At 44.9% G+C, this 23041-nt stretch overlaps 1 protein-coding gene across 2 annotated transcripts in view; it reads right to left on the bottom strand.

Moving 5' to 3' along the window:
- Positions 1-21654, bottom strand: part of rgsl1 (regulator of G protein signaling like 1) — a 49508-nt gene extending 27854 nt beyond the window's left edge. For both annotated transcript variants that reach the window (XM_062980709.1, XM_062980710.1), the window contains exons 1-10: positions 21593-21654; positions 18523-18605; positions 17369-17443; positions 15418-15547; positions 13939-14043; positions 10583-10744; positions 9288-10279; positions 3939-4001; positions 3472-3694; positions 1173-1280 (exon numbers count right to left, since the gene is read on the bottom strand). In XM_062980709.1, the coding sequence (XP_062836779.1) occupies positions 1173-1280; positions 3472-3694; positions 3939-4001; positions 9288-10279; positions 10583-10744; positions 13939-14043; positions 15418-15547; positions 17369-17443; positions 18523-18605; positions 21593-21605 (1954 nt within the window). In that variant the 5' untranslated portion in view covers positions 21606-21654. The remainder of the gene's footprint in view (positions 1-1172; positions 1281-3471; positions 3695-3938; positions 4002-9287; positions 10280-10582; positions 10745-13938; positions 14044-15417; positions 15548-17368; positions 17444-18522; positions 18606-21592) is intronic.
- Between the last annotated feature and the right edge of the window lie 1387 nt (positions 21655-23041).

Genomic DNA, 23041 nt, shown 5'->3' with positions numbered 1-23041 from the left:
TCCCCTGGGCAACATCCTGGTGACGGCCAGTTCTCTCACACCAGAAGCGGGAAGGTTATTGAATGCTAATCAAGTTGGCCAATTGCAACATTTCTTGCAGTTAATAAAGAACATCACTCAGAAAACAGTGGAATACCAGACATGAATCAATGAGGGCCAGCTTACACTTCCCAAAAAAAGGATTCTCTCAGGTAGGAAGTAGCTAGGGTTTGAAGCAGCAAGGCTATTGAATGTTGATCAAGCTGGCCAATTGCAACATTCACACTTGCCTGTAGCAGAAAAGAGTTATTTCTCCCACCCTGGACCTTCCTCAGATACATAAAGAGAAGCCTCCCACAGGTTGGTAAAACATTCGGGTGACCCTGGGTAACATCCTTGCTGATGACCAATTGTCTCACATCAGAAGAGATTTGCTGTTTCTGAAGTCGCTCCTGAAACCATTTTTGTGGCTAGGCCTCAGAGCCTCGGCCTCACATAATTCCTAGTGAGTGGCGAGGAGGCAGGTCTAGCGGCTCCACCCACATTGGTTGCTAAAGGGTGGAGGCTCGTGTCAGTTTCTTGTGCCATTGCTAAGGAATGGAGACGTCTGTTAGGATAGCTGCTAAGGGAGGAGAGGAGTGCTTGGCCATTGCTAAGGGGAGGAGCCATCTGTTAGGACGCTAGCGAAGGGAGGAGACCGATTGGCTGTTGCTTAGGGGTTTGATTTTACCTTTCTCAAGTGTGTCAGGTTTGTGAGAGTAGGCTTAAAATCCAAGGCAATTTGATTTCATAGTGATCGGTGAAGTAGTTTGGAAGATATGAGGTCCCTCACTGACAGACATTGCATTTTTATTTATATAGATTGTCTATAGCAGTGGTGTCAAACCCATTTTCAGTGAGGGCCACATCAGCTTTATGGTTTCCTTCAAAGAGCAATTTATAATTCTAAGACTGTATAAATGTAACTATGTTTCCCTGATATTGAAAGCCTTGCAGGTCACATAAAATGATGTGGTGGGCTAGATTCAGTCCGTGGGCCTTGCATTTGATATAAGTAGTCTATAGGAAACCTGTTTTGCACTCCCTTATTGATTTTCCTTCTCAGGCAAAGCATTTTGTCCACATTTCTGTAACTTTCTGTTCTCCTCCCAATTCCCATGGGAACCAAACTAACCAAAGCCCCAGGGACTCACCACCAATTTCACATGACTTGCAGAAGGTCTTGAAGTTCTCACTCAAAAGTTCCACAGCCATCTTGGGATTCAACCAAGCCAACTCATCAAAGGCCATGTTGTTGTAGTCTGTTGATGAGTCAAGAAGCATAGACATCACTAACACATTTAGTGGCCACCACTAAGCAATTAAACACCGAGGGCCTTGTCACATGACCATCGGAATTGCCGTGAGGCATGACAAATCTGGCAACCCTAGTTGGGGTGTGTGGGCACTCATGCCCGGCCCTCCAAATTTCCCCCATCCTCTGGGCATAAGGATGTGGCAGCTCACCATGTTGTTATACTGAAAGAATGAGGAAGGCACATGGCGGCTGGGAGCCCTCTGGAGTGCTCTCCGTCCAACGCGTGCCTTCCTCGGGCCCTCCTCCCAGCATTAGGATGGGGTGAGCAGCCCTGTCCTGATGCTAGGAGAAACACAGCCCAGGGAAGGATGCAGGTGGGGGCCAAGGGAGCTCCAAAGTCCCCTCCTCGCCACCTGTCTCTCCCTTTTCCTGGTGTCAGGAGAGGCGTGGCCCATCCTGATGCCAGGAGAAGCCTGGCCCTGGGGAGGAGGAAGGCAGGGACCGAGGGAGCTCCAAAGCGCCCTTGCCTGCCTCTCCCTTTCTGTGTATTCGAACAGTAAAGACAAATATCACTTAAGTAAAATAAACATTAAATATTAAATAACAAAAAATAAGGTGTAAACACTAAACTAATCTGGGAGAGGCATGTGTTGGGTTATCTAGCAATCATGCATGCATTTTCAATGTGAGATGGTTTATGTAGTTAGTTTTGTTCATTGCTTAGTAACCTGAAGCCAAAGCTGCATTCCAGAGTTGATGGCACCATTTTAGGGGTTTTGCATGTGATGTGGGAAATGGGAGTATACATATGCCTTTAGAATTTGGGGCATAAAAGAAGAGACTTTCTTTTGTTCTCTCTTTTCACCTCTTCCTCCTTCTTGATCCAGCCATGCTGCCTAATGTTAACTTCTTGTTAAGAGATATGTAGTATCCTGAACTGTATTCTCTTGGAACCAATATGTTTTTACCTGTATGACCATCATCATACAAGATTGTGAGTAAACATATTTTTACTATTTTACTTTTGATGTCTCTGATGCTTATTTTATGCACATGACTCTTTAAAGGGAAAGGGAGGCTGGCTATTTTTGCTTTTTCTCACCTCTGCTCACATAAACCCCTAGACTTCTGTATTTTTGTTAATCTGCACCAATATCTAACCATATTGGTATCATAATCCTAACAGGTTATGAATATATTCCTAATAGCATGGCCCCATCCTGATGCCGGGAGAAGCCTGGCCTGGGAGAAGAGGCAGGTGGTGTCCAAAGGAGCTCCAAAGCCCCCTCCTCCACCACCTGCTTCTCCCTTCTCCTGGCATTAGGACAAGTCAAGGCCTTCTCCTTATGCTGGCAGAAGGGAGAGGCAGACAGTAGCTGAAGGAGCTCCAAAGCTTCAGCCTCCTCCCAGCATAAGGATGGGGCGAGCAGCTCCATTCTTATGCTGGGAGGAAAGCCAGAGGGTGATCTGACCCCACCCCTCTTGCCCCTTGCACCCCCAGCTCCTTGCCCCACCCTCTCCTGGGCATGCCCCATCCCAGCCCTGCTTTCTCCTGGGCCTGTCCCGCTTCAGCACCGTCTCCTCCCAGGCCCGCCCTGCCCTCTTTCCTAACCTAGCCCTCCGTCCCAGCCCAGCCTTCAGCTCCTGTCTGACTCTCTCTTCTGCCAGCATCAGGACAGGGCTTTGCCTTGTCCTAACGCCCAGAGAAGTGGCGGAAGAGGGGGCTGGTCTAAAATGTGTCACCAACATGAAGTGTTTGGAAAGCTCTGCTCTAGGACCTCCAATGAGTTTCTGTGTTAAGCTTCCATATGACCACAGAGCCATGCTGGAAGACCTAGATATTTCTAGAGAGATGTTCCCTTAAATTAAAAAAATAGCACTTTTATGGGTGTCCTAAGCCCCTAACACTAGTGCATGTAAAGGACTGACTATATACTCATCTTAAACTCATCTGAGCAATTAGATATGAAATCAGTGTATTCAATCAAATCACAATTTTGAGGATTGCATGCATGCAAATTTCAGTCAGAAAAGCTACAATTGCTAAGATAGTTTTAGGGTAGAAGACATGATATTATACAGTTAAACACACACACAATCATGTATAGGTGCGCTCCAGTGGCCATCCCTACCAAGGCTTCTTGTCCCATATAACCCTTCTCCTGACTGAACCATGAGATGGCCCTTATTTTTACCATGTTTCCATACAACAGGCTCCACCTCCATGAAGACGGAGCCCCCCGTGTTCAGATCCTGGGTGCCCAGCAGTCGCCAGTGCTCTCCAGAAAGTAGATCAAAGTCTCTCATGCCAGCCAAGGCCTGGCTCAGATGCATTGATTCAATTATCCTTCTGACCAGTCGGAGGCTCTCGTCATGTTGGTAAGGTGATTCTTCGCAAGTTTTCTTTTCCTTCCCACTCTGCAAAGATATATGAGCAGGAATGTTTGAAACAGCATTTTCTAGACTGGCACCCTCCACATATTTTGGACTTTTTACAAACCCACTGTTTTTAACCAAGGCTCTTTGAGTTATCTCTCTGTGCTGAACCCCTCTTTCATGTACAAAAAGGAATGCCTCATGCAAGTCCCTGGTCAAACTCCAATAAGGTCAGGGGTTTAGGATGAAGTTTCCATTGGTTCCAAACAGTTAGTTCTATGCTTACCACATAAAACAGAAACATTTTGTCATCATGCTGAAGGAAATCCTCATAGAGAAAGCTGAGTATCTAAAAGAGCAAGAAAACAGTTGTAAATAGATGCTCTCTTCCTGTAAGCCCTCCTAATTAGTCAACCATTGTGAAATGAGAATGAAAGTTTTTTTCTTTGATTCAAACAGTAGCCATTAATAATAATAATGGAGCCCTCAATGGCATAGTGGATTAAAGCCTTGTGACTTGAAGGTTGGGTTGCTGATCTGAAAGCTGCCAGGTTCGAATCCCACCCGGGGAGAGCGCGGATGAGCTCCCTCTATCAGCTCCAGCTTCATGTGGGGACATGAGAGAAGCCTCCCACAAGGATGGTAAAAACATCAAAACATCTGGCCATCCCCTGGGCAACGTCCTTGCAGACGGCCAATTCTCTCACACCAGAAGTGACTTGCAGTTTCTCAAGTCGCTACTGACACGAATAATAATAATAATAATAATAATAATAATACAGTAGAGTCTCACTTATCCAACACTCACTTATCCAACGTTCTGGATTATCCAACGCATTTTTGTAGTCAATGATTTCAAAACATCGTGATATTTTGGTGCTAAATTCGTAAATACTGTAATTACTACATAGCATTACTGCATATTGAACTGCTTTTTCTGTCAAATTTGTTGTATAACATGATGTTTTGGTGCTTAATTTGTAAAATCATAACCTAATTTGGTGTTTAATAGGCTTTTCCTTAATCTCTCCTTATTATCCAACATATTCGCTTATCCAACATTCTGCCGGCCCGTTTACGTTGGATAAGCGAGACTCTACTGTAGTAATAATAATAATAATAATAATAATAATAATAATAATAATAGTAATTTTATTTCTTACCCAGATCTTCTCGTGGTTTGAGGCGGGTTACAACATCACTAAAAACACACAATCATCTAAACATATCCTATGAAATATTTATTTATTTATTTATTTATTTACAGTATTTATATTCCACCCTTCTCACCTCGAAGGGGACTCAGGGCAGATCGCAAGGCACATATACATGGCAAACATTCAATCCCATTAGACATACAACATATATAAACAGACACAGAGGCAATTAAACATTCCAGCTTCTGGCTTCAGGAGGGTATGCTCGATTCCGGCCACAGGAAGAGCTGCCACTTCACTGTCCACTTGTGATACCAAGTCCTTGATGGAGTACTTCCTCATTCTTCCGCATGCTGCTGGAAGGTTTTATGGTGTCGTAAATTAGTTAAATTAATAATAATAATAATAATAAAACTTTATTTATACCCCGCCACCATCTCCCCAATGGGGACTCGGGGCGGCTAACATGGGGCCATGCCCAGAGCAATACAACATAATAAAATATAAGAACAACATATCATAACACCATTTAAAATACAATAAATAATAATAAACAGAACATCAAGAAATCAAGAAAAAAAAAAAAAACTATAAATCAAGGGCAGGCCACTTGAACACAAAGATAAAACCCGGAGTGAGAGGGACAAAGAAGTACTCCACTATGGGCAGGGACATTTGGAAGGGGTAATCTGGAGGATAGAAGTTCGGAGGGGAGTAATACGGAGATATATGACAGACATTACTCACCGAAAGCACAATGGAAGAGCCATGTTTTTAATTCTCTCCTAAAAGCTAACAGAGTGGGAGCTTGCCTTATTTCAGTGGGAAGTGAGTTCCACAATCGGGGGGCCACAGCAGAGAAGGCCCTCTCCCTTGTGCTTACAAGGCGAGCCTGGGATATAGGCAATGGTGATAACAGGGCCTCTCCGGATGATCGCAAGGAACGGGCAGGTTTATGGAAGGAGATACGATCATGGAGGTAGGTGGGTCCCAAACCGTTCAGGGCTTTATAGATGATGGTCTGCACCTTGAATTGGGACCGGAAGATGAACGGCAGCCAGTGGAGCTCCTTAAACAAGGGAGTGGATCTCTCCCTGTAATTTGCCCCCGTTATTAATCTGGCTGCCGAGCGTTGGACCAGTTGTAATTTCCGGGCCGTCTTCAAGGGAAGCCCCACGTAGAGTGCATTACAGTAGTCCAGTCTGGAGGTAACTAGGGCATGGACCACCGTGGTCAAATCAGACTTCACGAGGTATGGTCGCAGTTGGCGCACAAGTTTGAGTTGTGCGAAGGCCCTCCCGGCCACCGCCGACACCTGAGCCTCAAGCGTCAACGCTGAATCCAGGAGGACCCCCAAACTGCGGACCTGTGATTTCAGGGGGAGTGCAACCCCGTCCAGCACAGGTTGCCACCCAATACCCCGATCCGACGCACGATTGACCAGGAGGGCCTCTGTCTTGTCAGGATTGATCCTCAGCTTGTTCCTCCTCATCCAGTCCGCCACAGCGGCCAGGCACTGGTTCAGCATCCGAGGGGCTTCCTTGGAGTCAGGTGGGAACGAGTAGTGGATTTGCGTGTCATCTGCGTAGAGATGGCAACGCCCTCCAAAACTCCGGATGACCTCTCCCAGCGGTTTCATGTAGATGTTAAATAGCATGGGGGATAAAATAGACCCCTGCGGAACCCCACAGGTCAATGGCCAGGGGTCTGAGCAGGTGTCCCCCAGCTTCACCATCTGGGAACGACCCTCCAGGAAGGACTGGAGCCACAGCAGAACCGTGCCCCCGAGCCCCATCCCGGAGAGCCTCCCCAGAAGGATACCATGGTCGATGGTATCGAAAGCCGCTGAGATATCCAGGAGAACCAGCAGGGTCACACTCCCCCTGTCCAGCTCCCTGCGGAGGTCATCCACCAAGGCGACCAAAGCCGTCTCGGTACTGTGCCCAGGCCTGAAGCCCGACTGCGAGCGGTCCAGAAAATCAGTGTCATCGAGGAACTCCTGGAGCTGCGTGGCAACCACCCGCTCCAGAACCTTGCCCAAAAATGGAAGGTTGGAGATTGGTCTGTAATTGTCACAAACCAATGGGTCTAGCGAGGTCTTTTTTAGCAACGGTTTTACCACCGCTTGCTTAAAACAGGATGGAAATGACCCCTGACCCAAGGAGGCATTTATTATGGCCACAAACCACTCCAACAGCCCATCTTTGGCCAGTTTAACCAACCAAGAGGGACAAGGATCCAGAGCACAAGTGGTCGCCCTCACAGACCCAAGAATCCCCTCCACGTCATCAGGAAGAACAAGCCGGAAAGAATCCCATAAGATGGAACCGACAGGTGCCTCGGTTACCTCCGCTGAAACCACAGTCAAGCTGGAGTCCAACTCATGACGTATCTGAGCAACTTTGCCTGCGAAATGGTGTGCGAAATCGCTACACCGAGTTGCCAAGTCATCGGGAAGCTCCTGGGCCTCAGGAGGCCGCAGGAGCTCTCCAACAACTCGGAACAACTCCGATGGCCTATTGGCTGCAGACGCTATGCGGGCAGTCGTGAAAGCTTTCCTGGCTGCTCGCAGAGCCACGGAGTAAGCCTTAATAGCGGCTTTAGCCCGTGCTTGGTCGGACACATCCTGAGATTTTCTCCAGATGCACTCTAGTCCCCTCCTCGTACGCTTCATCACAGCCAGCTCCTCAGTGAACCAAGGAGTCGACGTGACTCTACGCAGCGAAAGGGGACGTTCGGGAGCGATCGTGTCAAGTGCCCTTGCCAACTCGCTGTTATAACGATCAGCCAGGACATCAACAGGATCGCCAGTCTCCAGAACAGGAAGATCCCCAAGAGACCTCAGAAGTCCATCCGGATCCATCAGCCTCCTGGGGCGGACCATCTTAATGGGTCCACCACCCCTGCGGAGGTTAGAAGCCACGGCGAAACTTAAACAGATCAGATGATGGTCAGACCATGACAATGGAAGAATATTTTGCTCTTCCACTCTGACTGTCCCACTGTCCACAATAAAAACCAGGTCCAACGTGTGTCCCGCCTGATGTGTGGGCCCAGATATAACTTGAGTCAGCCCCATGGTCGTCATTAGCCCCTACACATAAAACAGTACGCTGCCAAAACGCTGCATTGCCGCTTGGTTGAGGACGCTACCATTAGCCCAGAAAAGCACTCAGGACGGAGGGGCTGGAGGTATTGCCCCAACCAAATGGACCTTCTTCTCCCTTGAACCGCGCCAGGACTGGAAAGGTGAGTTGCAGGCCCTGGAGGGAGGGGCCACACATGGGGATCAGCCTCTTCTGGGCTTCGCCCCTCTTCTCATGTCAGCTCTGCCCCCCAATAATCAAGCTCTTCTTGGGAAGTGGCGTGGCTTTTCTGGGCTAATGGTAGCATCTTCAACCAAGCGGCAACGCAGAGTTTTGGCGACACTGCGCAGCTGCAGAAGGGGTTGAGGACGCAAGCGGGAAAGTGTTGTGGGGGAAGTTTCCAAGTGCATTCATTGCTATGATAAGTACCTAGATTTGAATGGCAACTATGTTGAGAAGTGGTATTTTTGTGTGGCTTTCAACTGTATATGGTAAATGTTTTCTACTATACTTTGTTCATTTTTAATTCCAAAACGTAATCTACTTTCTGGATAGCCCTTGTATTTGTCTGTTTTTAACTACAGTACTGTTCCATTATCCAGGCGGAGGCCACTAGGAGGTGGTAGAGAGAGAAGGATAGCCAATTTTATGGAGGGGGAGTTGAAGGAGGAAAACCATTTTTCCTAGTTATGCCCCCTCCCCTCTTTCCATATCATAGGTAAAGGTTTCCCCTGACGTTAAGTCCAGTCATGTCTGACTCTGGGGGGTTGGTGTTCATCTCCATTTCTAAGCTGAAGAGCCGGCGTTGTTTGTAGTCACCTCCAAGGTCATGTGGCCGGCATGACTGCATGGAGCGCCGCTACCTTCCCGCCGGAGCGGTACCCATTGATCTACTCACATTGGCATGCTTTCGAACTGCTAGGTTGGCAGGAGCTGGAGCTAACAGCGGCCGCTCACGCTGCTCCCGGGGTTTGAACCTGGGACCTTTCGGTCTCCAGCTCAGTGCTTTAACGCACTTCGCCACCGGGGCTCCTTACATAAACATATAATAAACGGGGGTTATTTCCATGATGGGGACATGGGTGAGGAGAATAACAGGAAAACAGGGGGAAATGATTTTACTCCTACAGCCCCCTTTTAAACCTCTCATAAAATGGACTATCCTTCTCTCTCTCTAGCACCCCCTAGTGGCCTTCACCCAGATAATGGAACAGTACCTTAACTACTCTTTTTAAAACATGGTCAGACACCTTGAGTCCTAATTTGGAGAAAAAGATAAAAGGAACAAGAGGAGGGGAATGGGAAATGTATTAGTGCACAGGCCACACTGTGTGGAATATTAAGAATGCTTCTTGCTGTTAATTGTCAATGAGCGAAAGGAAGATTTCCCACCTTGCAGATTTCCTTCTGTGCCTTGAGCACCCATGGTATAACGTGTCCGGAAGGCAAGAGATTCTGTAAATTCCTGAGAGTTGTGAGCTTCAAAGGAAGGTGCCAGTTGTTGTTCTGGGTCAGGTAGAGCTCGCATATCCTTTCCCCCATGACGTGGCGCAGAAGGATGTTCCCTTCACCAAGGGAGCACAACATCATGCGCAGGAAGTCCTCCAGGTCATGCCACAGATCGAGGAGGTGCACCTCCATGGCATAAGTCCGAGAAAGTAAAAAGTCTCGAAAGGGGCGCCCTGCACATTTGTCAGCAGTGAGTGCCCAAGGAAGGAAGTCTAAGCACATGGGAGACTTCACAAGAGTCTTCAAAGCAAGCATCGAGGGAAACTGGACCATTGGAGTGGAGGAGCGTAATCTACTCACAGTGCCCATCTCAGCAATCTCATCGGCCACAGGAGAGGGGGAGAAACCACCTGGGCTATTTGGACTGCTTTTGAAGCTTGGTAATATATCGGAATTGGTCTCAACATCCTTGTCATGATCTGCTTGACAAGAAGTTGGACTTGGATTGGTGGAATGCTTCCCAGAGTGGTGGCGCTTCCTGTCTGCTGGACTGCTTTTGCGTGATCTTTGTTTCCGGTGGCCCTTACGTTTCCCTTTGCGGGAAACAACTCTGCCCCTGATGTGTTCCCAGGCCATCTTCTTGCTTTTCATGCTGGAGTATGATGTGGTTGTAGGGCAACTTGCTCTGATGGTCATTGTCAGTGAAGGAGACAGGGAATACCTTGGAGCGCTTCCTCTTTGTAACCGTTCTTGATATTCCTTGAGCAAATGGCGGCATTTTGGCTCATTCTCCATGCTCAGCTTGCAGTGAATGTAGAAGTTAGGCAGCCAATAACTCTCAATCTTAAACAGTGCCACTTTCTGCATCTCACTCAGGATCTCCCTCCGAGTGCGGGCATGTTGAGGGTGATGGGGAGACATTTTCAGAAGTGTTTCTGTGAATAAAATAGAGGTTTAGAAGCAGAGGAGTGGGTGGTTCACAGAATTATGAAAGGAAAATTATATGATCAGTGTAAACTCGTATAATGCAGACTGAGCTACATTGAACTGAGTTATATGAGTCTATACTACCATATAATCCAGTTCAATCTGCATTATAATGGCAGTGAAGACGGGGGCCTAGTCACACAGATTGAAATAGCTGCACCCCCAGGCCGGAGCCTGAACAATTCAGAATGCCACCAGGAGAGGTAAAAGGTTTGTGGAGGAAACACGGTGATCACATATGTGCATTTTACCAACACTTGTGTTGCAAAGGGTGACAACTGTGGAGCCCTCCTGCAAGTGGGTGGCCATCAAGACCTGCATCAGAGATATGTAGAGATCCTGCTGGGACTCATCTGTTTCATCAATAGCAAGTATCCTTTCTGCCGCAAGCCAGAACTTGGTCAATTCTTCCCCTGTAGATCAGACAAAAGGTTACAAATCATTTTCATTCCATACAACAACATACTTGTAATTGCCTGCAAAATTTGGTACCTGGCACAACATTGCAGTTTCCTGAAAAATTTCATTTTGAAAAAAAATCACATTGAATCTGATAGCTGGTGAAATGCATTTTTTTAAATTGTGCTAGTGATAAGTAATACAATCTCATTTATATTTAAAATATTGTTAATTGGCCTAATCGATTAGAGAAACCATGTAGGATAGTCAGGATGCTGGACTGAGATTTGGGAGATACAGTTTCTATTTCCCACTTGACTCAGAAGCAGGGCCGGCCGGAGATATTTTTTAATGTGAAGCGGGGGTGCTGAAAAGCGCCCCCGCCACCGGCCCCGCCTCCCGCACCCTGGCCCCGCCCAGCGTGCCCTGGCCCCGCCTCCCACGCTGCGTGGGAGGCGGGGCCACGGCGAATAGTGAGGGAGGCGGGGCCAGAGTTGGCCCCGCCCCCCACCCAGCGTGCCCTGGCCCCGCCTCCCACGCAGCATGGGAGGCGGGGCCAGGGCACGCTGGGCGGGGGGGGCGGCGCCAGAGTTGGCCCCGCCTCCCACGCTACTCCCGCTCGCCCGTCTGGCCTTTTCTAGCAGGCCAGATTGCAGCGGAGGTCCCTCCAAGCCGCAATCGCGGCCTGGAGGGACCTCCGCTGCAGTCTGGCCTGCTAGAAAAGGCCAGATGGGCGAGCGGGAGTAGCGTGGGAGGCGGGGCCAGCTCTGGCCCCCCCGCCCAGGGTGCCCTGGCCCCGCCTCCCACGCTGCGTGGGAGGCAGGGCCAAGGCATGCTGGGCGGGGGGGTGGGGCGGCGCCAGAGCTGGCTCCGCCTCCCACGCTACTCCCGCTCGCCCGTCTGGCCTTTTCTAGCTGGCCAGACTGCAGCGGAGGTCCCTGCAGGCCGCAATCGCGGCCTGCAGGGACCTCCGCTGCAGTCTGGCCTGCTAGAAAAGGCCAGACGGGCGAGCGGGAGTAGCGTGGGAGGCGGGGCCAGCTCTGGCCCCCCCGCCCAGGGTGCCCTGGCCCCACCTCCCACACTGCGTGGGAGGCAGGGCCAAGGCACGCTGGGCGGGGGGGCGGCGCCAGAGCTGGCTCCGCCTCCCACGCTACTCCTGCTCGCCCGTCTGGCCTTTTCTAGCTGGCCAGACTGCAGCGGTGGTCCCTGCAGGCCGCGATTGCGGCCTGGAGGGACCTCCGCTGCAGTCTGGCCAGCTAGAAAAGGCCAGACGGGCCAGGGCGCACTGGGCGGGAGGCGGGGCACCGTCAGGGCGGTGCCCCGCCTCCCGCCCAGCCTGACGGCGCCCCCCCGGGCCTGCGCCCGAGGCGGCGGCGTCAGGTGCCTCTATAGTGGGGCCGGCCCTGCTCAGAAGCTAACTAACCACCAGCTCATCACACTTACAGCCCCCCCCCCACCCATTTTACTGCCAGACACCGTAAATTTACTGGGAGTCATGTCTGCCATCAGATGACTTCTGGTCATCACTCCTGCCCCCCTCCTGCCTCCCCCCATTCCAGGACTACAGAGCAATTGTGAAATTGGGCAGATTTGTAATCACAGGGAGGAATTGTGAATTTAGCCAAAATAGTGCTAAGGACCTGTTATTTTGGCTCAAAACAACATGTGATGGGGTCAGTTCTGTTTCAGAGCTTGCCATGGTCAAAGGGATGTTCTGATGGGCGGTCCTTAGGAGCAAGCCACCATTCCTCTTTACAGAAGTGCATAATAACCCCTTCCTTTCACAAAATTCTTTTTAAAATTATTAATGACATATATAGCATATCAGAACAGAGCATTTTTCCTTACTAGTTTGTTCCAATTATAATATTGTACTTAGCAGAGAGCTGTCATCCCTGTTTATAGAAATGCATGATTACTCCTTCCTATGGAAAGAAGTGGTTTAAAACAGTATCCCTGTCTCAAGGGTCCAGAGAGTTTTGAAGCAGAACAATTGAATCCCATGGAAAACAATGCTTTAAAACAGCATCCCTGCCTCAAGGATCCAATGGGTTTAGATGCAGAACTATTGCATTCCATAGAAAGGGATTCTGGCAGATTTGCATGAAGGAAAAAAGCTGGGGGCGGAGATTTATTGCCTATGTGTGATGCGCAGAGCCGGTCCAACAATGAGGCGAATTAAGCGGTCGCTTCGGGCGCAAAACATACGGGGGCGCAGTCGAGACTGCTTTTTCTGTTGATTTGTTGTAAAACATGATGTTTTGGTGCTTAATTTGTAAAATCTTAATGTAATTTGATGTTTAATAGGCTTTTCCTTAATCCCTCCTTATTATCCAACATTTTTGCTTATCCAACGCTTTTATTTTTCAGTGATTGGTTTTTTTGGGGGGGGGGGGCAAAATTCTGTTCGCCTACACTTGAAAAATACCTAGGGCCGGCTCTGGTGATGAGGAAGATAGTGGACACCTATAGGGAAGCACTAAAAGTCTGATGAGAGAAAATGAATGAAAATGAACAGGGGAGGACTGGAAGGTACGAATGATGCCTCTCAACACTGCCGTCTGATAAGGTCCTAACAGAGTGATTTTGGTTCTATCATTTTCTCTCTTAACCTGACATATTTCACAGGATGATTGTGAAGATGAAGGAAGAAGGAAGAGGTGAGACATACTCATCCCTTCAATTCAGTGAAGGAAAAGCAGAATGAATATAATGAATAAATAAGGGAAATAAATAATATAAATACAGTAGAGTCTCACTTATCCAACACTCGCTTATCCAACATTCTGGATTATCCAACGCATTTTTGTAGTCAATTTTTTCAATACATCGTGATATTTTGGTGCTAAATTTGTAAATATGGTAATTACTCCATAGCGTTACTGTGTATTGAACTACTTTTTCTGTCAAATTTGTTGTATAACATGATGTTTTGGTGCTTAATTGGTAAAATCATAACTGAATTTGATGTTTAATAGGCTTCTCCTTAATCTCTCCTTATTATCCAACATATTCGCTTATCCAACGTTCTGCTGGCCCGTTTACGTTGGATAAGCGAGACTCTACTGTACTTCTACTAGTGTAATTAAACTGGGACCTTTTCCTCCCCTCATTGAACATTTGCACCCTTGGTCAAGAAGAAGAGCTGTTCCATCCCGATTGACCGTTCATCTCCAACTATGTGATTTTGGACTTCATGCTGTCTTACCTGCCATTCCTTGCATGAAGGAGCGGAAACGCCACATTCCTCTGCTGCCACCAATACATTTCTCAAGAAGCCACTGATCGGCCCGTTTCCATCTCAGCATCTCGGCTGCAAAGGAAACCAAAGACTAAGTCATGTGAGAAAGCATTTGGTGTGGGCATAGTATTGTGAGGTTGCACTAAGAAAAGAAGTCACGTACTATTATAGCACTGAAAGGTGGCAGTAAAGTTACTCATTTTCAGTTGTGCTGCTGCTCTTTATTTTTGTGCGCATAGAATATGTGTGTCTGCCCTTGATGTATAATCCACTCTGTACATTCAGAGCATCTGTGGGGACATTTACTTCAATCAGCTAGGACTTTTGAATTTTGATGTATGAATACATTGATTTGAATATGTATTAATTTGATATGTTTTTTAAGCAATGTTATGTTTTAACTGGTATTATATGTTTCAATTGGTTTTACGTACTGTATTTTAATCTGTTATAGTCCCACTTTGATCCATAGGGAGAGGTGGGTAAGAAATTATGAAGTTGGATTAGTATAGTCTTTAGTTCCTTAAGAGTCAAATCCTTAGGTCCCGAAGTTCTTTCACAAGCTAAGTTCCCAATATATTTGAAGTGTCACAAATAAGGCAAACACCAAGCATGAAAATGTCTAGCCTCACATGGGTTCTGGAACCTTATACCACACCACTAGTACACTGGGATTTTCATCTTTTCACATTGTTCGTAGAGTTTCTCATTCTTATCCTTGGAGCTAACAAATTTTCTCCTTTTTGGATGAGAACAAATTAATGCTTTGTAGCATATGTGTTATTACAAATATGCAAGCATACAACGTTTAGAACAGATATGTCGTTAACAAACTAGTAGAGAGTGTTGTTCTGCCCCAGTTTCTGCTAATTCCAGCCTCCAGCTCTGTTTTTATTTATTTATTTACTTACTTTATTTCCAGCCCTTCTTTCTCCCCATGCCTTTCTCTGCTTGTTATTTGAAATTGCCAGATTATTTTTGCTGTCTGATTGCCCCTTTCTTTCAGTTCATATAATAACTTTTGTAAGAATTATCTTCTACTGATGATGGGACATCAACTGATGATATGCTCAACCATCATAATAAAATCAGAGTTGATTGTAGCTGTAGCAATGGACATATTTATATATTTTATTCAAAAAATTGGCATTGCTTTCATCTCTACTGGTTATTAAAACCTATTTTCAATTGTTCATCCCAACTGGTGGTGAGCCAATGAGATTTAGGCAAATGTTGATTAATCACTCCGTAATTGATTCAATTGGGGTATTTTTGTTGGGGCTAGCATTAGATATAGATATTGGTTGTGAATGTATTTTAAAATTATTGTTGGAAATCAATCATTCTCCCTTTTGGTAAGTGTCAACTTGAAATGCAGTCAACAACATCAGTTCCATGTGTTTTTGCACATAAACATTACTTTTAATATTTGAATTCAACTCTCACCAGCTTCTGGAGACCTGATGAAACTGATGAGCTCCTCACAGAGAATATAGTGAAGGCTCAAGTTAGTTTTGCAGAAGAAAGGCACTCGGTATTTTTCCAACCAGTTTAACAAGCCTTTGTATTTTGGCACCTGCATTGTTCCAAAAAGTAATAACATAATAATAAAGCTGCACCAATCTATATATATAGAAAATGTCAGTTTATGAGAACATCATATCTCCCAAACTATTTCACTGATTGCTATTAAATTTGGACACAATGTAGCATTTGAACTGATGAGTGTTTTAAGCTATGCACATACCTACAATCACAAACCTGTCACACCTGAGACAGGTAAAACCATACCCTTTAGCAATGGCCAATCAGTCTCCTCCTTCCTTAGCAACAGCCAAGCAGTCCCCTCCTCCCTTAGCAACCGCCGTAGCAGATGGCTTCTCCCCTTACCAACAGCGCTAGCAACGGCCAAGCAGTCTCCTCCCTTTAGCAACCGGCGTGGGAGGGGCTGCAAGGGACACCTAGGCCTGCTTCCTAGCCATTCAGTTAGGCTTGGTAAGTTACAGGAAGCTGAGGCTCTGTGGCCTAGCCATGGAAAGGAGGAATACTGAGAGTGAAAATCTTTATTGTGAGCCCCAGTGAAGTGAGCAAGAGATAGCACTACATATTATATTATTATAATTGTATTACATTATTATTATATTTTATTATTACACTTATTATATTATTATACTAGCTGTGCCCGGCCACGCGCTGCTGTGGTGAAGTCTGGTGGTATGGGAAATAAAGTATTGAGGAATTGGTGGTAGTTAAGGTAAAGGGTAAAGGTTTTACCCTGACATTAAGTCCAGTCGTGTCTGACAGTGGGGGTTGGTGCTCATCTCCATTTCTAAGCCGAAGAGCTGGCGTTGTCCGTAGACATGGTCATCTGGTATGATTTGATTCTGCTTTTACTGCATGGCAGAATGGGGTTGGATGGTCCCTTGGGTCTTCCACTGAAATACTGTTACGTTTATGTTGGTTAAAATTGTTCTTAATTTTAAATATTGCATTCTCTCTTTTTTTGCACTACAAACAAGATATGTGCAGCAACCATAGGAATTTGTTCATGTTTTTTTCAATTAGTTCACACAAACACTCTCTGTCCATCTGCCACTGTCCCGACCCATCTGTCAAATTGCAAAATGCAATGCGGCCCCTGTGTACAAACATTTTCCCATGTCTGATATATATACATTATATGCAATATCATATATGATATAGAATATATAAACATTTCTTGGAGCTACATGACAAACTTTTACTTCAAAAAGGGCTCCGTGGCTGAAAAAGTTTGAGAAGTCCTCATGATGAATGCGTGCACTTCAGAATTAACCATTACCCCAGAAGTCAGGACCACAAAACATCTCAGCCAAAGAAAAGCAAAGGCAAACTTTAAAAAAAGGAGAGACATAGAAGAGCAAGAACAACATCTTATGGAGAAAAAAGAGAAAGCTTAACATTGGCAGAATCCTTTGAAGTCTTTTCCCCTGCTGAGGCTCTATATCCCAGAATATCAAGGCAGAAAATCCCCATTATCTAACTCCCAGTCGGTGATGGGGAAACCTATAGCTTCCAGTTGTGTTTGATCTTCATCTTTTATTAACTCTCATTATTGACAATGCTGCCATTTTTTGTAGAGTTGTGAAACATTTAGAGGACCATATGTTCCATTCATAACCACCTTCATTTTGGCTTGACTTTAAGAAGACTGTTTATATGCTTTATATTTACATGCATCAGACATGTTGCTAAATATCACCAACAACAAATACTTCATACTGGATGGCTAGGGATAGAGGGCAACAGTTGCTTGTGCTATATCACTGGGATATGGGCCAAATTTCAGTGAAAGTATTAGCATTATTTAGCAATCTGTACAAAAGTCTACCATGCTCCAGAAATTCCTGAAACCTACCAGGTTGCATGGCATCTCTGGCCAAAGGTGCCACTGACGAATGCCGCTGATGAAAATGGGTGTCTGGCCAAATACCTACATAGAAAAAAAAAACCAGGAGAAGAAGATAGAGATGAGAGCTCATTTTATTGTGTGCCTTCAAGTCATTTTTGATTCAATAGATGGGGGGATAGAATCAGCAGCATGCTCCACTTTGCCTTCCCTTAGAGCACGGAGCCCGCTAGCTCCCATTACACAACATACAGTTTCAGTTAGAGTCACATATTACTCACCCATATTCTAATGTTTGACATTTTGCTGGGAAATGTCTTATATAGAGAAAGTGACAAAGTTTATTCTAAAATTTTATTTTCTTACTGCACATGAAACTACAAGAAAAACTTCTCCCTCATCTACTTGGCTCCATTTGTTATTTTCTACGGCCACAAGACAACTTCACTGAGCCTTGAACTGGAGATACTAGCATTGTGTCTGAGATCTGAGAGTACTGTGGATTAAACCATAACAGATATAATGTATGCAATGGCAAAAAGTTATTGCAGATTTTGTTGATGAAAATTGGTACTTTCAAGATGCTAGTGAATAATAATAATAATAATAATAATAATAATAATAATAATAATAATAATAATAAAAAACTTTATTTATACCCCGCCACCATCTCCCCAATGGGGACTCGGGGCGGCTTACATGGGGCCATGCCCGGGGAAAATACAATATAACAAAATATAAAAACAACATATCATAATACAATTACAACAATACAATAAAGGATCATATACAGTAGTGAAGCCTGAAGGCATAGTGCAAAAAAGTGCTGCACAGATATAGCTAACCATCCTTGCAGCAACATGATTGAATCCAAAGTGTGCTCGAATTCTCCTTGGACACAGATGGAATATTTGGTCCCAAAATATACAATTAGTATTAACAGACTGAAAGGAAGCAGTAGTTTTTTTAAAAACTTCTGTTTCTTTATTTTTGCCCCATCTACTTTTTAAAGAATTAACTTTGTTCCCAATGAAAGATCATCTTGTAAACTAAAGAAAATCCTACAGTCTACTGCATGTTTTATTTTCCTGGTGCACAAATTTGTCCCGCTGTGTTAGGAAAAAGGATTGGTAAAAGATGCTAGGTATAACACAAAAACTTACAGGAAGGTTCAAGAATGTATTAAAGAAGTCCGTAAAGATTTCATTTTGTAGCAGAATTCTCAGGTGCTGCTTGTCAATCAGCTCTGTGAAGGAGAGAAGAAGACTGAAAATGTCAACTTTGCTGCCACATACATTAGTCCTGTCTACAGTAGATCCATGGTCTTGAATTTGTCTTATTAATGACAACTAACCTAAGTCTAATTATTCTAGTAGGTGCACTCTTAGCCCATGGGGCTAATTTTGGATTTTATCTGCTCAGTTGCATGTAAAACTGGACATTAAACTGAACATATATGTTTCATTTACTTGCACAAAGCTCCAGATAAATTCACTTCTGCTCTTTGACTTGCAGAGACATTTGACACCCTGGAGCATTTGTTAGCAGAGTCCTGGTGCCTCTCTATTCTGCTTTGGTCAAGCCTCACTTGGAATACTGTGTCCAATTTTGGGCACCACAATTCAAGAGAGATATTGACAAGCTAGAAGGTGTCCTGAGGAAGGCAACTCAAATGAACTGGGCATGTTTAGCCTGCAGAAGAGAAGGTTGAGAGGAGACATGATAGCCATGTATAAATATGTGAAAGGATGCCATAAGGAAGAGGGAGCAGGCTTGTTTTCTGCTGCCCTGGAAACTAGGACTCAGAGCAATGGGTTCAAATTACTGGAAAGACGATTCCACCTGAACATTAGGAATAACTTCCTGACCTTGTGAGTTGTTCAAGAGTAGAACTCTCTGCCTCAGAATGTGGTGGAGGCTCCTTCCTTGGAAGCTTTTAAACAAATTTTGATTGTGCTTTTTTGCATGGTTCGACTATATGGACCATGTGGTCTCTTCCAACTCTATTATTCTATGATTCTATACTTTAATACTGTGCTGGTATGGCTGTACCAGAACCTTCAACTTTACTTTCTTGCTGCAAATGTTTGCAATCATAGGACAGGCCACCTGTCAATCATCATTAAGTTTGGTTCCGCCCCATGTTCAGGGCTCTGGGAGGGAAGGAGCCATTTTTAAAGTCAGTCTCACTTAGGAAGCTAAGCTATAGGACGTAGACCAGCTTGTCCCGTAGAAAAGCTTCATATCTCAATAACATCCGGGGATATAGAATATCCGAGGAAACAGAAACAGAATTTCCAGGGGAAAAGGTCCCAAAAGCTCTAGCTGAGAGCTTGCAGCCTCTCAGCCTCACAGCTCCTGAGGGAAACAGCCCTGAAGTTTTCATAGAAACCTCAGAGAGAGAACAGCACCCCAGATCCACGGAACTCCAGCTGAAACATCTGCAAGCCTTAGCTGGTAGGTCCACTTGATACCCAGACGCATTTGGAATCAGTAGTGGGTCCCACATCAGCTAAGCCCATAAGATAGACAGCCTGGGAGAGGTTATAAGAGGGTTTTCACAGTTATCCAAAGCCAATTGCCTGTCCCCTGGGGGCAGGACTGAAAGGGCCAACAGTTTATTAAGGAAACTTTGATGTATTTTTGACTCCTTGAAGATTTATTATTTGTTCATCAATAAAGACTTTGTTATCACATTAAAGACCCAAAGGACTATCCTTGTTCAGGAAAATTCTCAACAACCTCTCTTTCGAGGCACCCTGGCTTCCCGCTGGGCATAAAGTATGTGTCCTATACAAAAACAATAGTTACAGGCCCAGCGCGTGACAGAACAAATACTATCTTGGACTTCCAAGACAACCAAGACAGTTTGCATTAATTCTCCTGGCATTACTACAAAGACATGAAAGCAGGTGGGATTATCTCATAGCTAGGGTTAGTCCTGTCTACAGTCCTGTCGGGGCCGGGCTGTGGCGCAGCTGTTGAGCAGCTGCCTTAAATCACTCTGACCATGAGGTCATGAGTTTGAGGCCAGCCCGTGGCGGGGTGAGCACCCGTCAATTAAAAATAAAAAAAAATAGCCCCTGCTCGTTGCTGACCTAGCAACCCGAAAGATAGTTGCATCTATCAAGTAGGAGATAAGGTACCACTTATAAAGTGGGGAGGCAAGATTAACTAATTTACGACCTGGAATGAGGAAGTGCCGTCAGTGTGGATGATGAAGCAGCTGCTCCCCCCTGTGGCCAGAATCGAACATCCCCTCAGAAGAAGGTTAACTTGCCTCTGCGTGTGTCTCTCAGTCTCTGTTTGATGTGTTTATGGGCATTGAATGTTTGCCCTATGTGTGTTATAATGTGATCCGCCCTGAGTCCCCTTCGGGGTGAGAAGGGCGGAATATAAATACTGTAAATAAATAAATAGGGTTAGCTCTTTGCTCAGTCTCTGCCAGTGGTTTATCCAGGATATTCTGAAGTAGCTGTAGGTTTCAGTCCCATATAAAGTGCATTGCAGTAATCCAACCTAAATATTACCAGGGGATGGGGAACTGTGGCTAAACTATATTATCTATACCATTATTAGTATTCTCCTATCTCTTCCTCAGGTGGGCCACAAAAATGAAAAGAAATATGGATAAAAAGACATGTATAAAACATGTAAATGTTATTGTTAAAATGCAACTGAATGATCTACTGAATGAAGGCCATTTAAAACAAATTCATTAAACAGGCAAGAGATAAAAATCAATAACACAGCATAGTATTAAAAGAATTTGATATGAGCTAGTCCTTGGAAACTGGAAGGAAAGATGTTCCATAACTGAAAGACCAATATTCAAGATGTGTCTGTTCCACAGCTGATTCTAGCACAGTGGTTCTCAAACTGGGGTCCCCAGATGTTTTTGGCCTTCAACTACCAGAAATCTTAACAGTTGGTAAACTGGCTGGGATTTTCGGTAGTTGGAGGCCAAAAACATCCGGGGACCCCAGGTTGAGAATCACTGTTCTAGGATAAGAAGATTAGTATGACTAATAGTATAATATTAGATCTGTTTTGGCTGTTGAAATGTGAGTTTTCACTCCATTTGGTTTTCTGAATGATCCTGGGAATGCCAAGCCTAACCTACCTCACAAACATGTCTGAATGAATGGCATAATCTCATGTACATCACAACCCTAAGGATCTCACTGGATGAATGAAATACAAAGAGACAGCCAAAGGCTATACAAAACTCACTAGCTCGGTTCATGTTGAGGCTCTGGCTAGAATGTCCAAGGAGGTGGCTTCCAAGACAGTTTTACAATGAGCAATCTGTTCCATTACAGCACATTTAGAGAACAGTCATTGCGCCAACAAGTTCCACATTCTACAAAGTCAGTTCCTATCAAATCACCATGTTTTGGAAAGCTGAAACTACATCTTTTCATATGACATGTATCTCAGTCCAACAATAGTATTGTTCTCCCAACTTCCAAAGTTACAACAATGCTCTGGAATGTAAAAACTGTTTACAGAATCAGCAGGATCTTGGATGGCAATATGCTCAGGCTACAACTTGGATTGAGATCACAGTGGCAGTTTGCTTGGTTGAAGGTTTTCTGTAGTTCTCCCCCAAACAAAATTATAGCATGTCAGGGAGCTGTCTAGGCAAGGGTTCCGTCATTTGTTTATGGAAACAATGTATATAAGTGTATTTAGGAAGGTCTAGTCATCTTTCTCACTGGGAAGGTGAAGTTGTTTTAAGTTTGTAAGGTGGCCCTAAAAGCATAGTTTAGAGGTGACAAATTAGAGATAATTCTATCTGTATTCACTTGGGTTGCTGGGGGAGTATAAGAAGGCATAATAAGACCATATTTTAAATAATGTTTGAAAACCATTGTTTCATCAGTGTAAAGAGTAACTGTTACTAGTTCCCTTCAAAATACAATTTTAAAGATATTTTTGTTGGGAATTTGTGATGAATTGCGTATCTTTAACCAAGTTAAAGCTAAGCAGAGCAGGGGAAAGAAGTGATCAGGCAGCCATTGCTGGAAGTGCAGTCTGATTGGCTGGTGTAAATGGGGAGAGTTGCTTAGCAACTGGAGATGGGCAGAGCCAAAGTGACAGTTGGAGCTAGGCAGCCAGAGAATTTATTCAGTTAAGTTAGGGATTTTATTTTGGATGGTGTTTGAAGATAGAGCTAATTTTAGGAACTGTTATTGGAGAGATACCACTTTAATAATAGAATCATAGAGTTGGAAGAGACCTCATGGGCCATCCAGTCCAACCCCCTGCCAAGAAGCAGGAAATCGCATTCAAAGCACCTCCGACAGATGGCCATCCAGCCTCTGCTTAAAAGCCTCCAAAGTAGGAGCCTCCACCACACTCCGGGGCAGAGATTTCCACTGCCGAACAGCTCTCACAGTGAGGAAGTTCTTCCTGATGTTCAGGTGGAATTTCCTTGCCTGTAGTTTAAAGCCATTATTCCGCTTTGAGAAACATAGTTAAGATCCTCCAGGGAAGAAGGGCTAAGAACTATATTAAGACTTTATAGTTTAGAGTGCTGATGTCAAGCAACAAGATAAAAGGTTTTTAAAAGGGTTTCATAGACCTAAACTGTACGCCTGTATGAAGGAACATATCTCCACAGAATTCAAGTTATAAAACTATTCTTTGTTAGAGTTAAGCCTAATCTTTAATTGAAAC

The sequence above is a fragment of the Anolis carolinensis genome, chromosome 4 (genome assembly GCF_035594765.1).
Source record: "Anolis carolinensis isolate JA03-04 chromosome 4, rAnoCar3.1.pri, whole genome shotgun sequence".
In the NCBI taxonomy this organism is placed as follows: Eukaryota; Metazoa; Chordata; class Lepidosauria; order Squamata; family Dactyloidae; genus Anolis; species Anolis carolinensis.
Note: the sequence above shows the minus strand (reverse complement) of the source record. Positions and strands in the feature narration are given on the sequence as shown.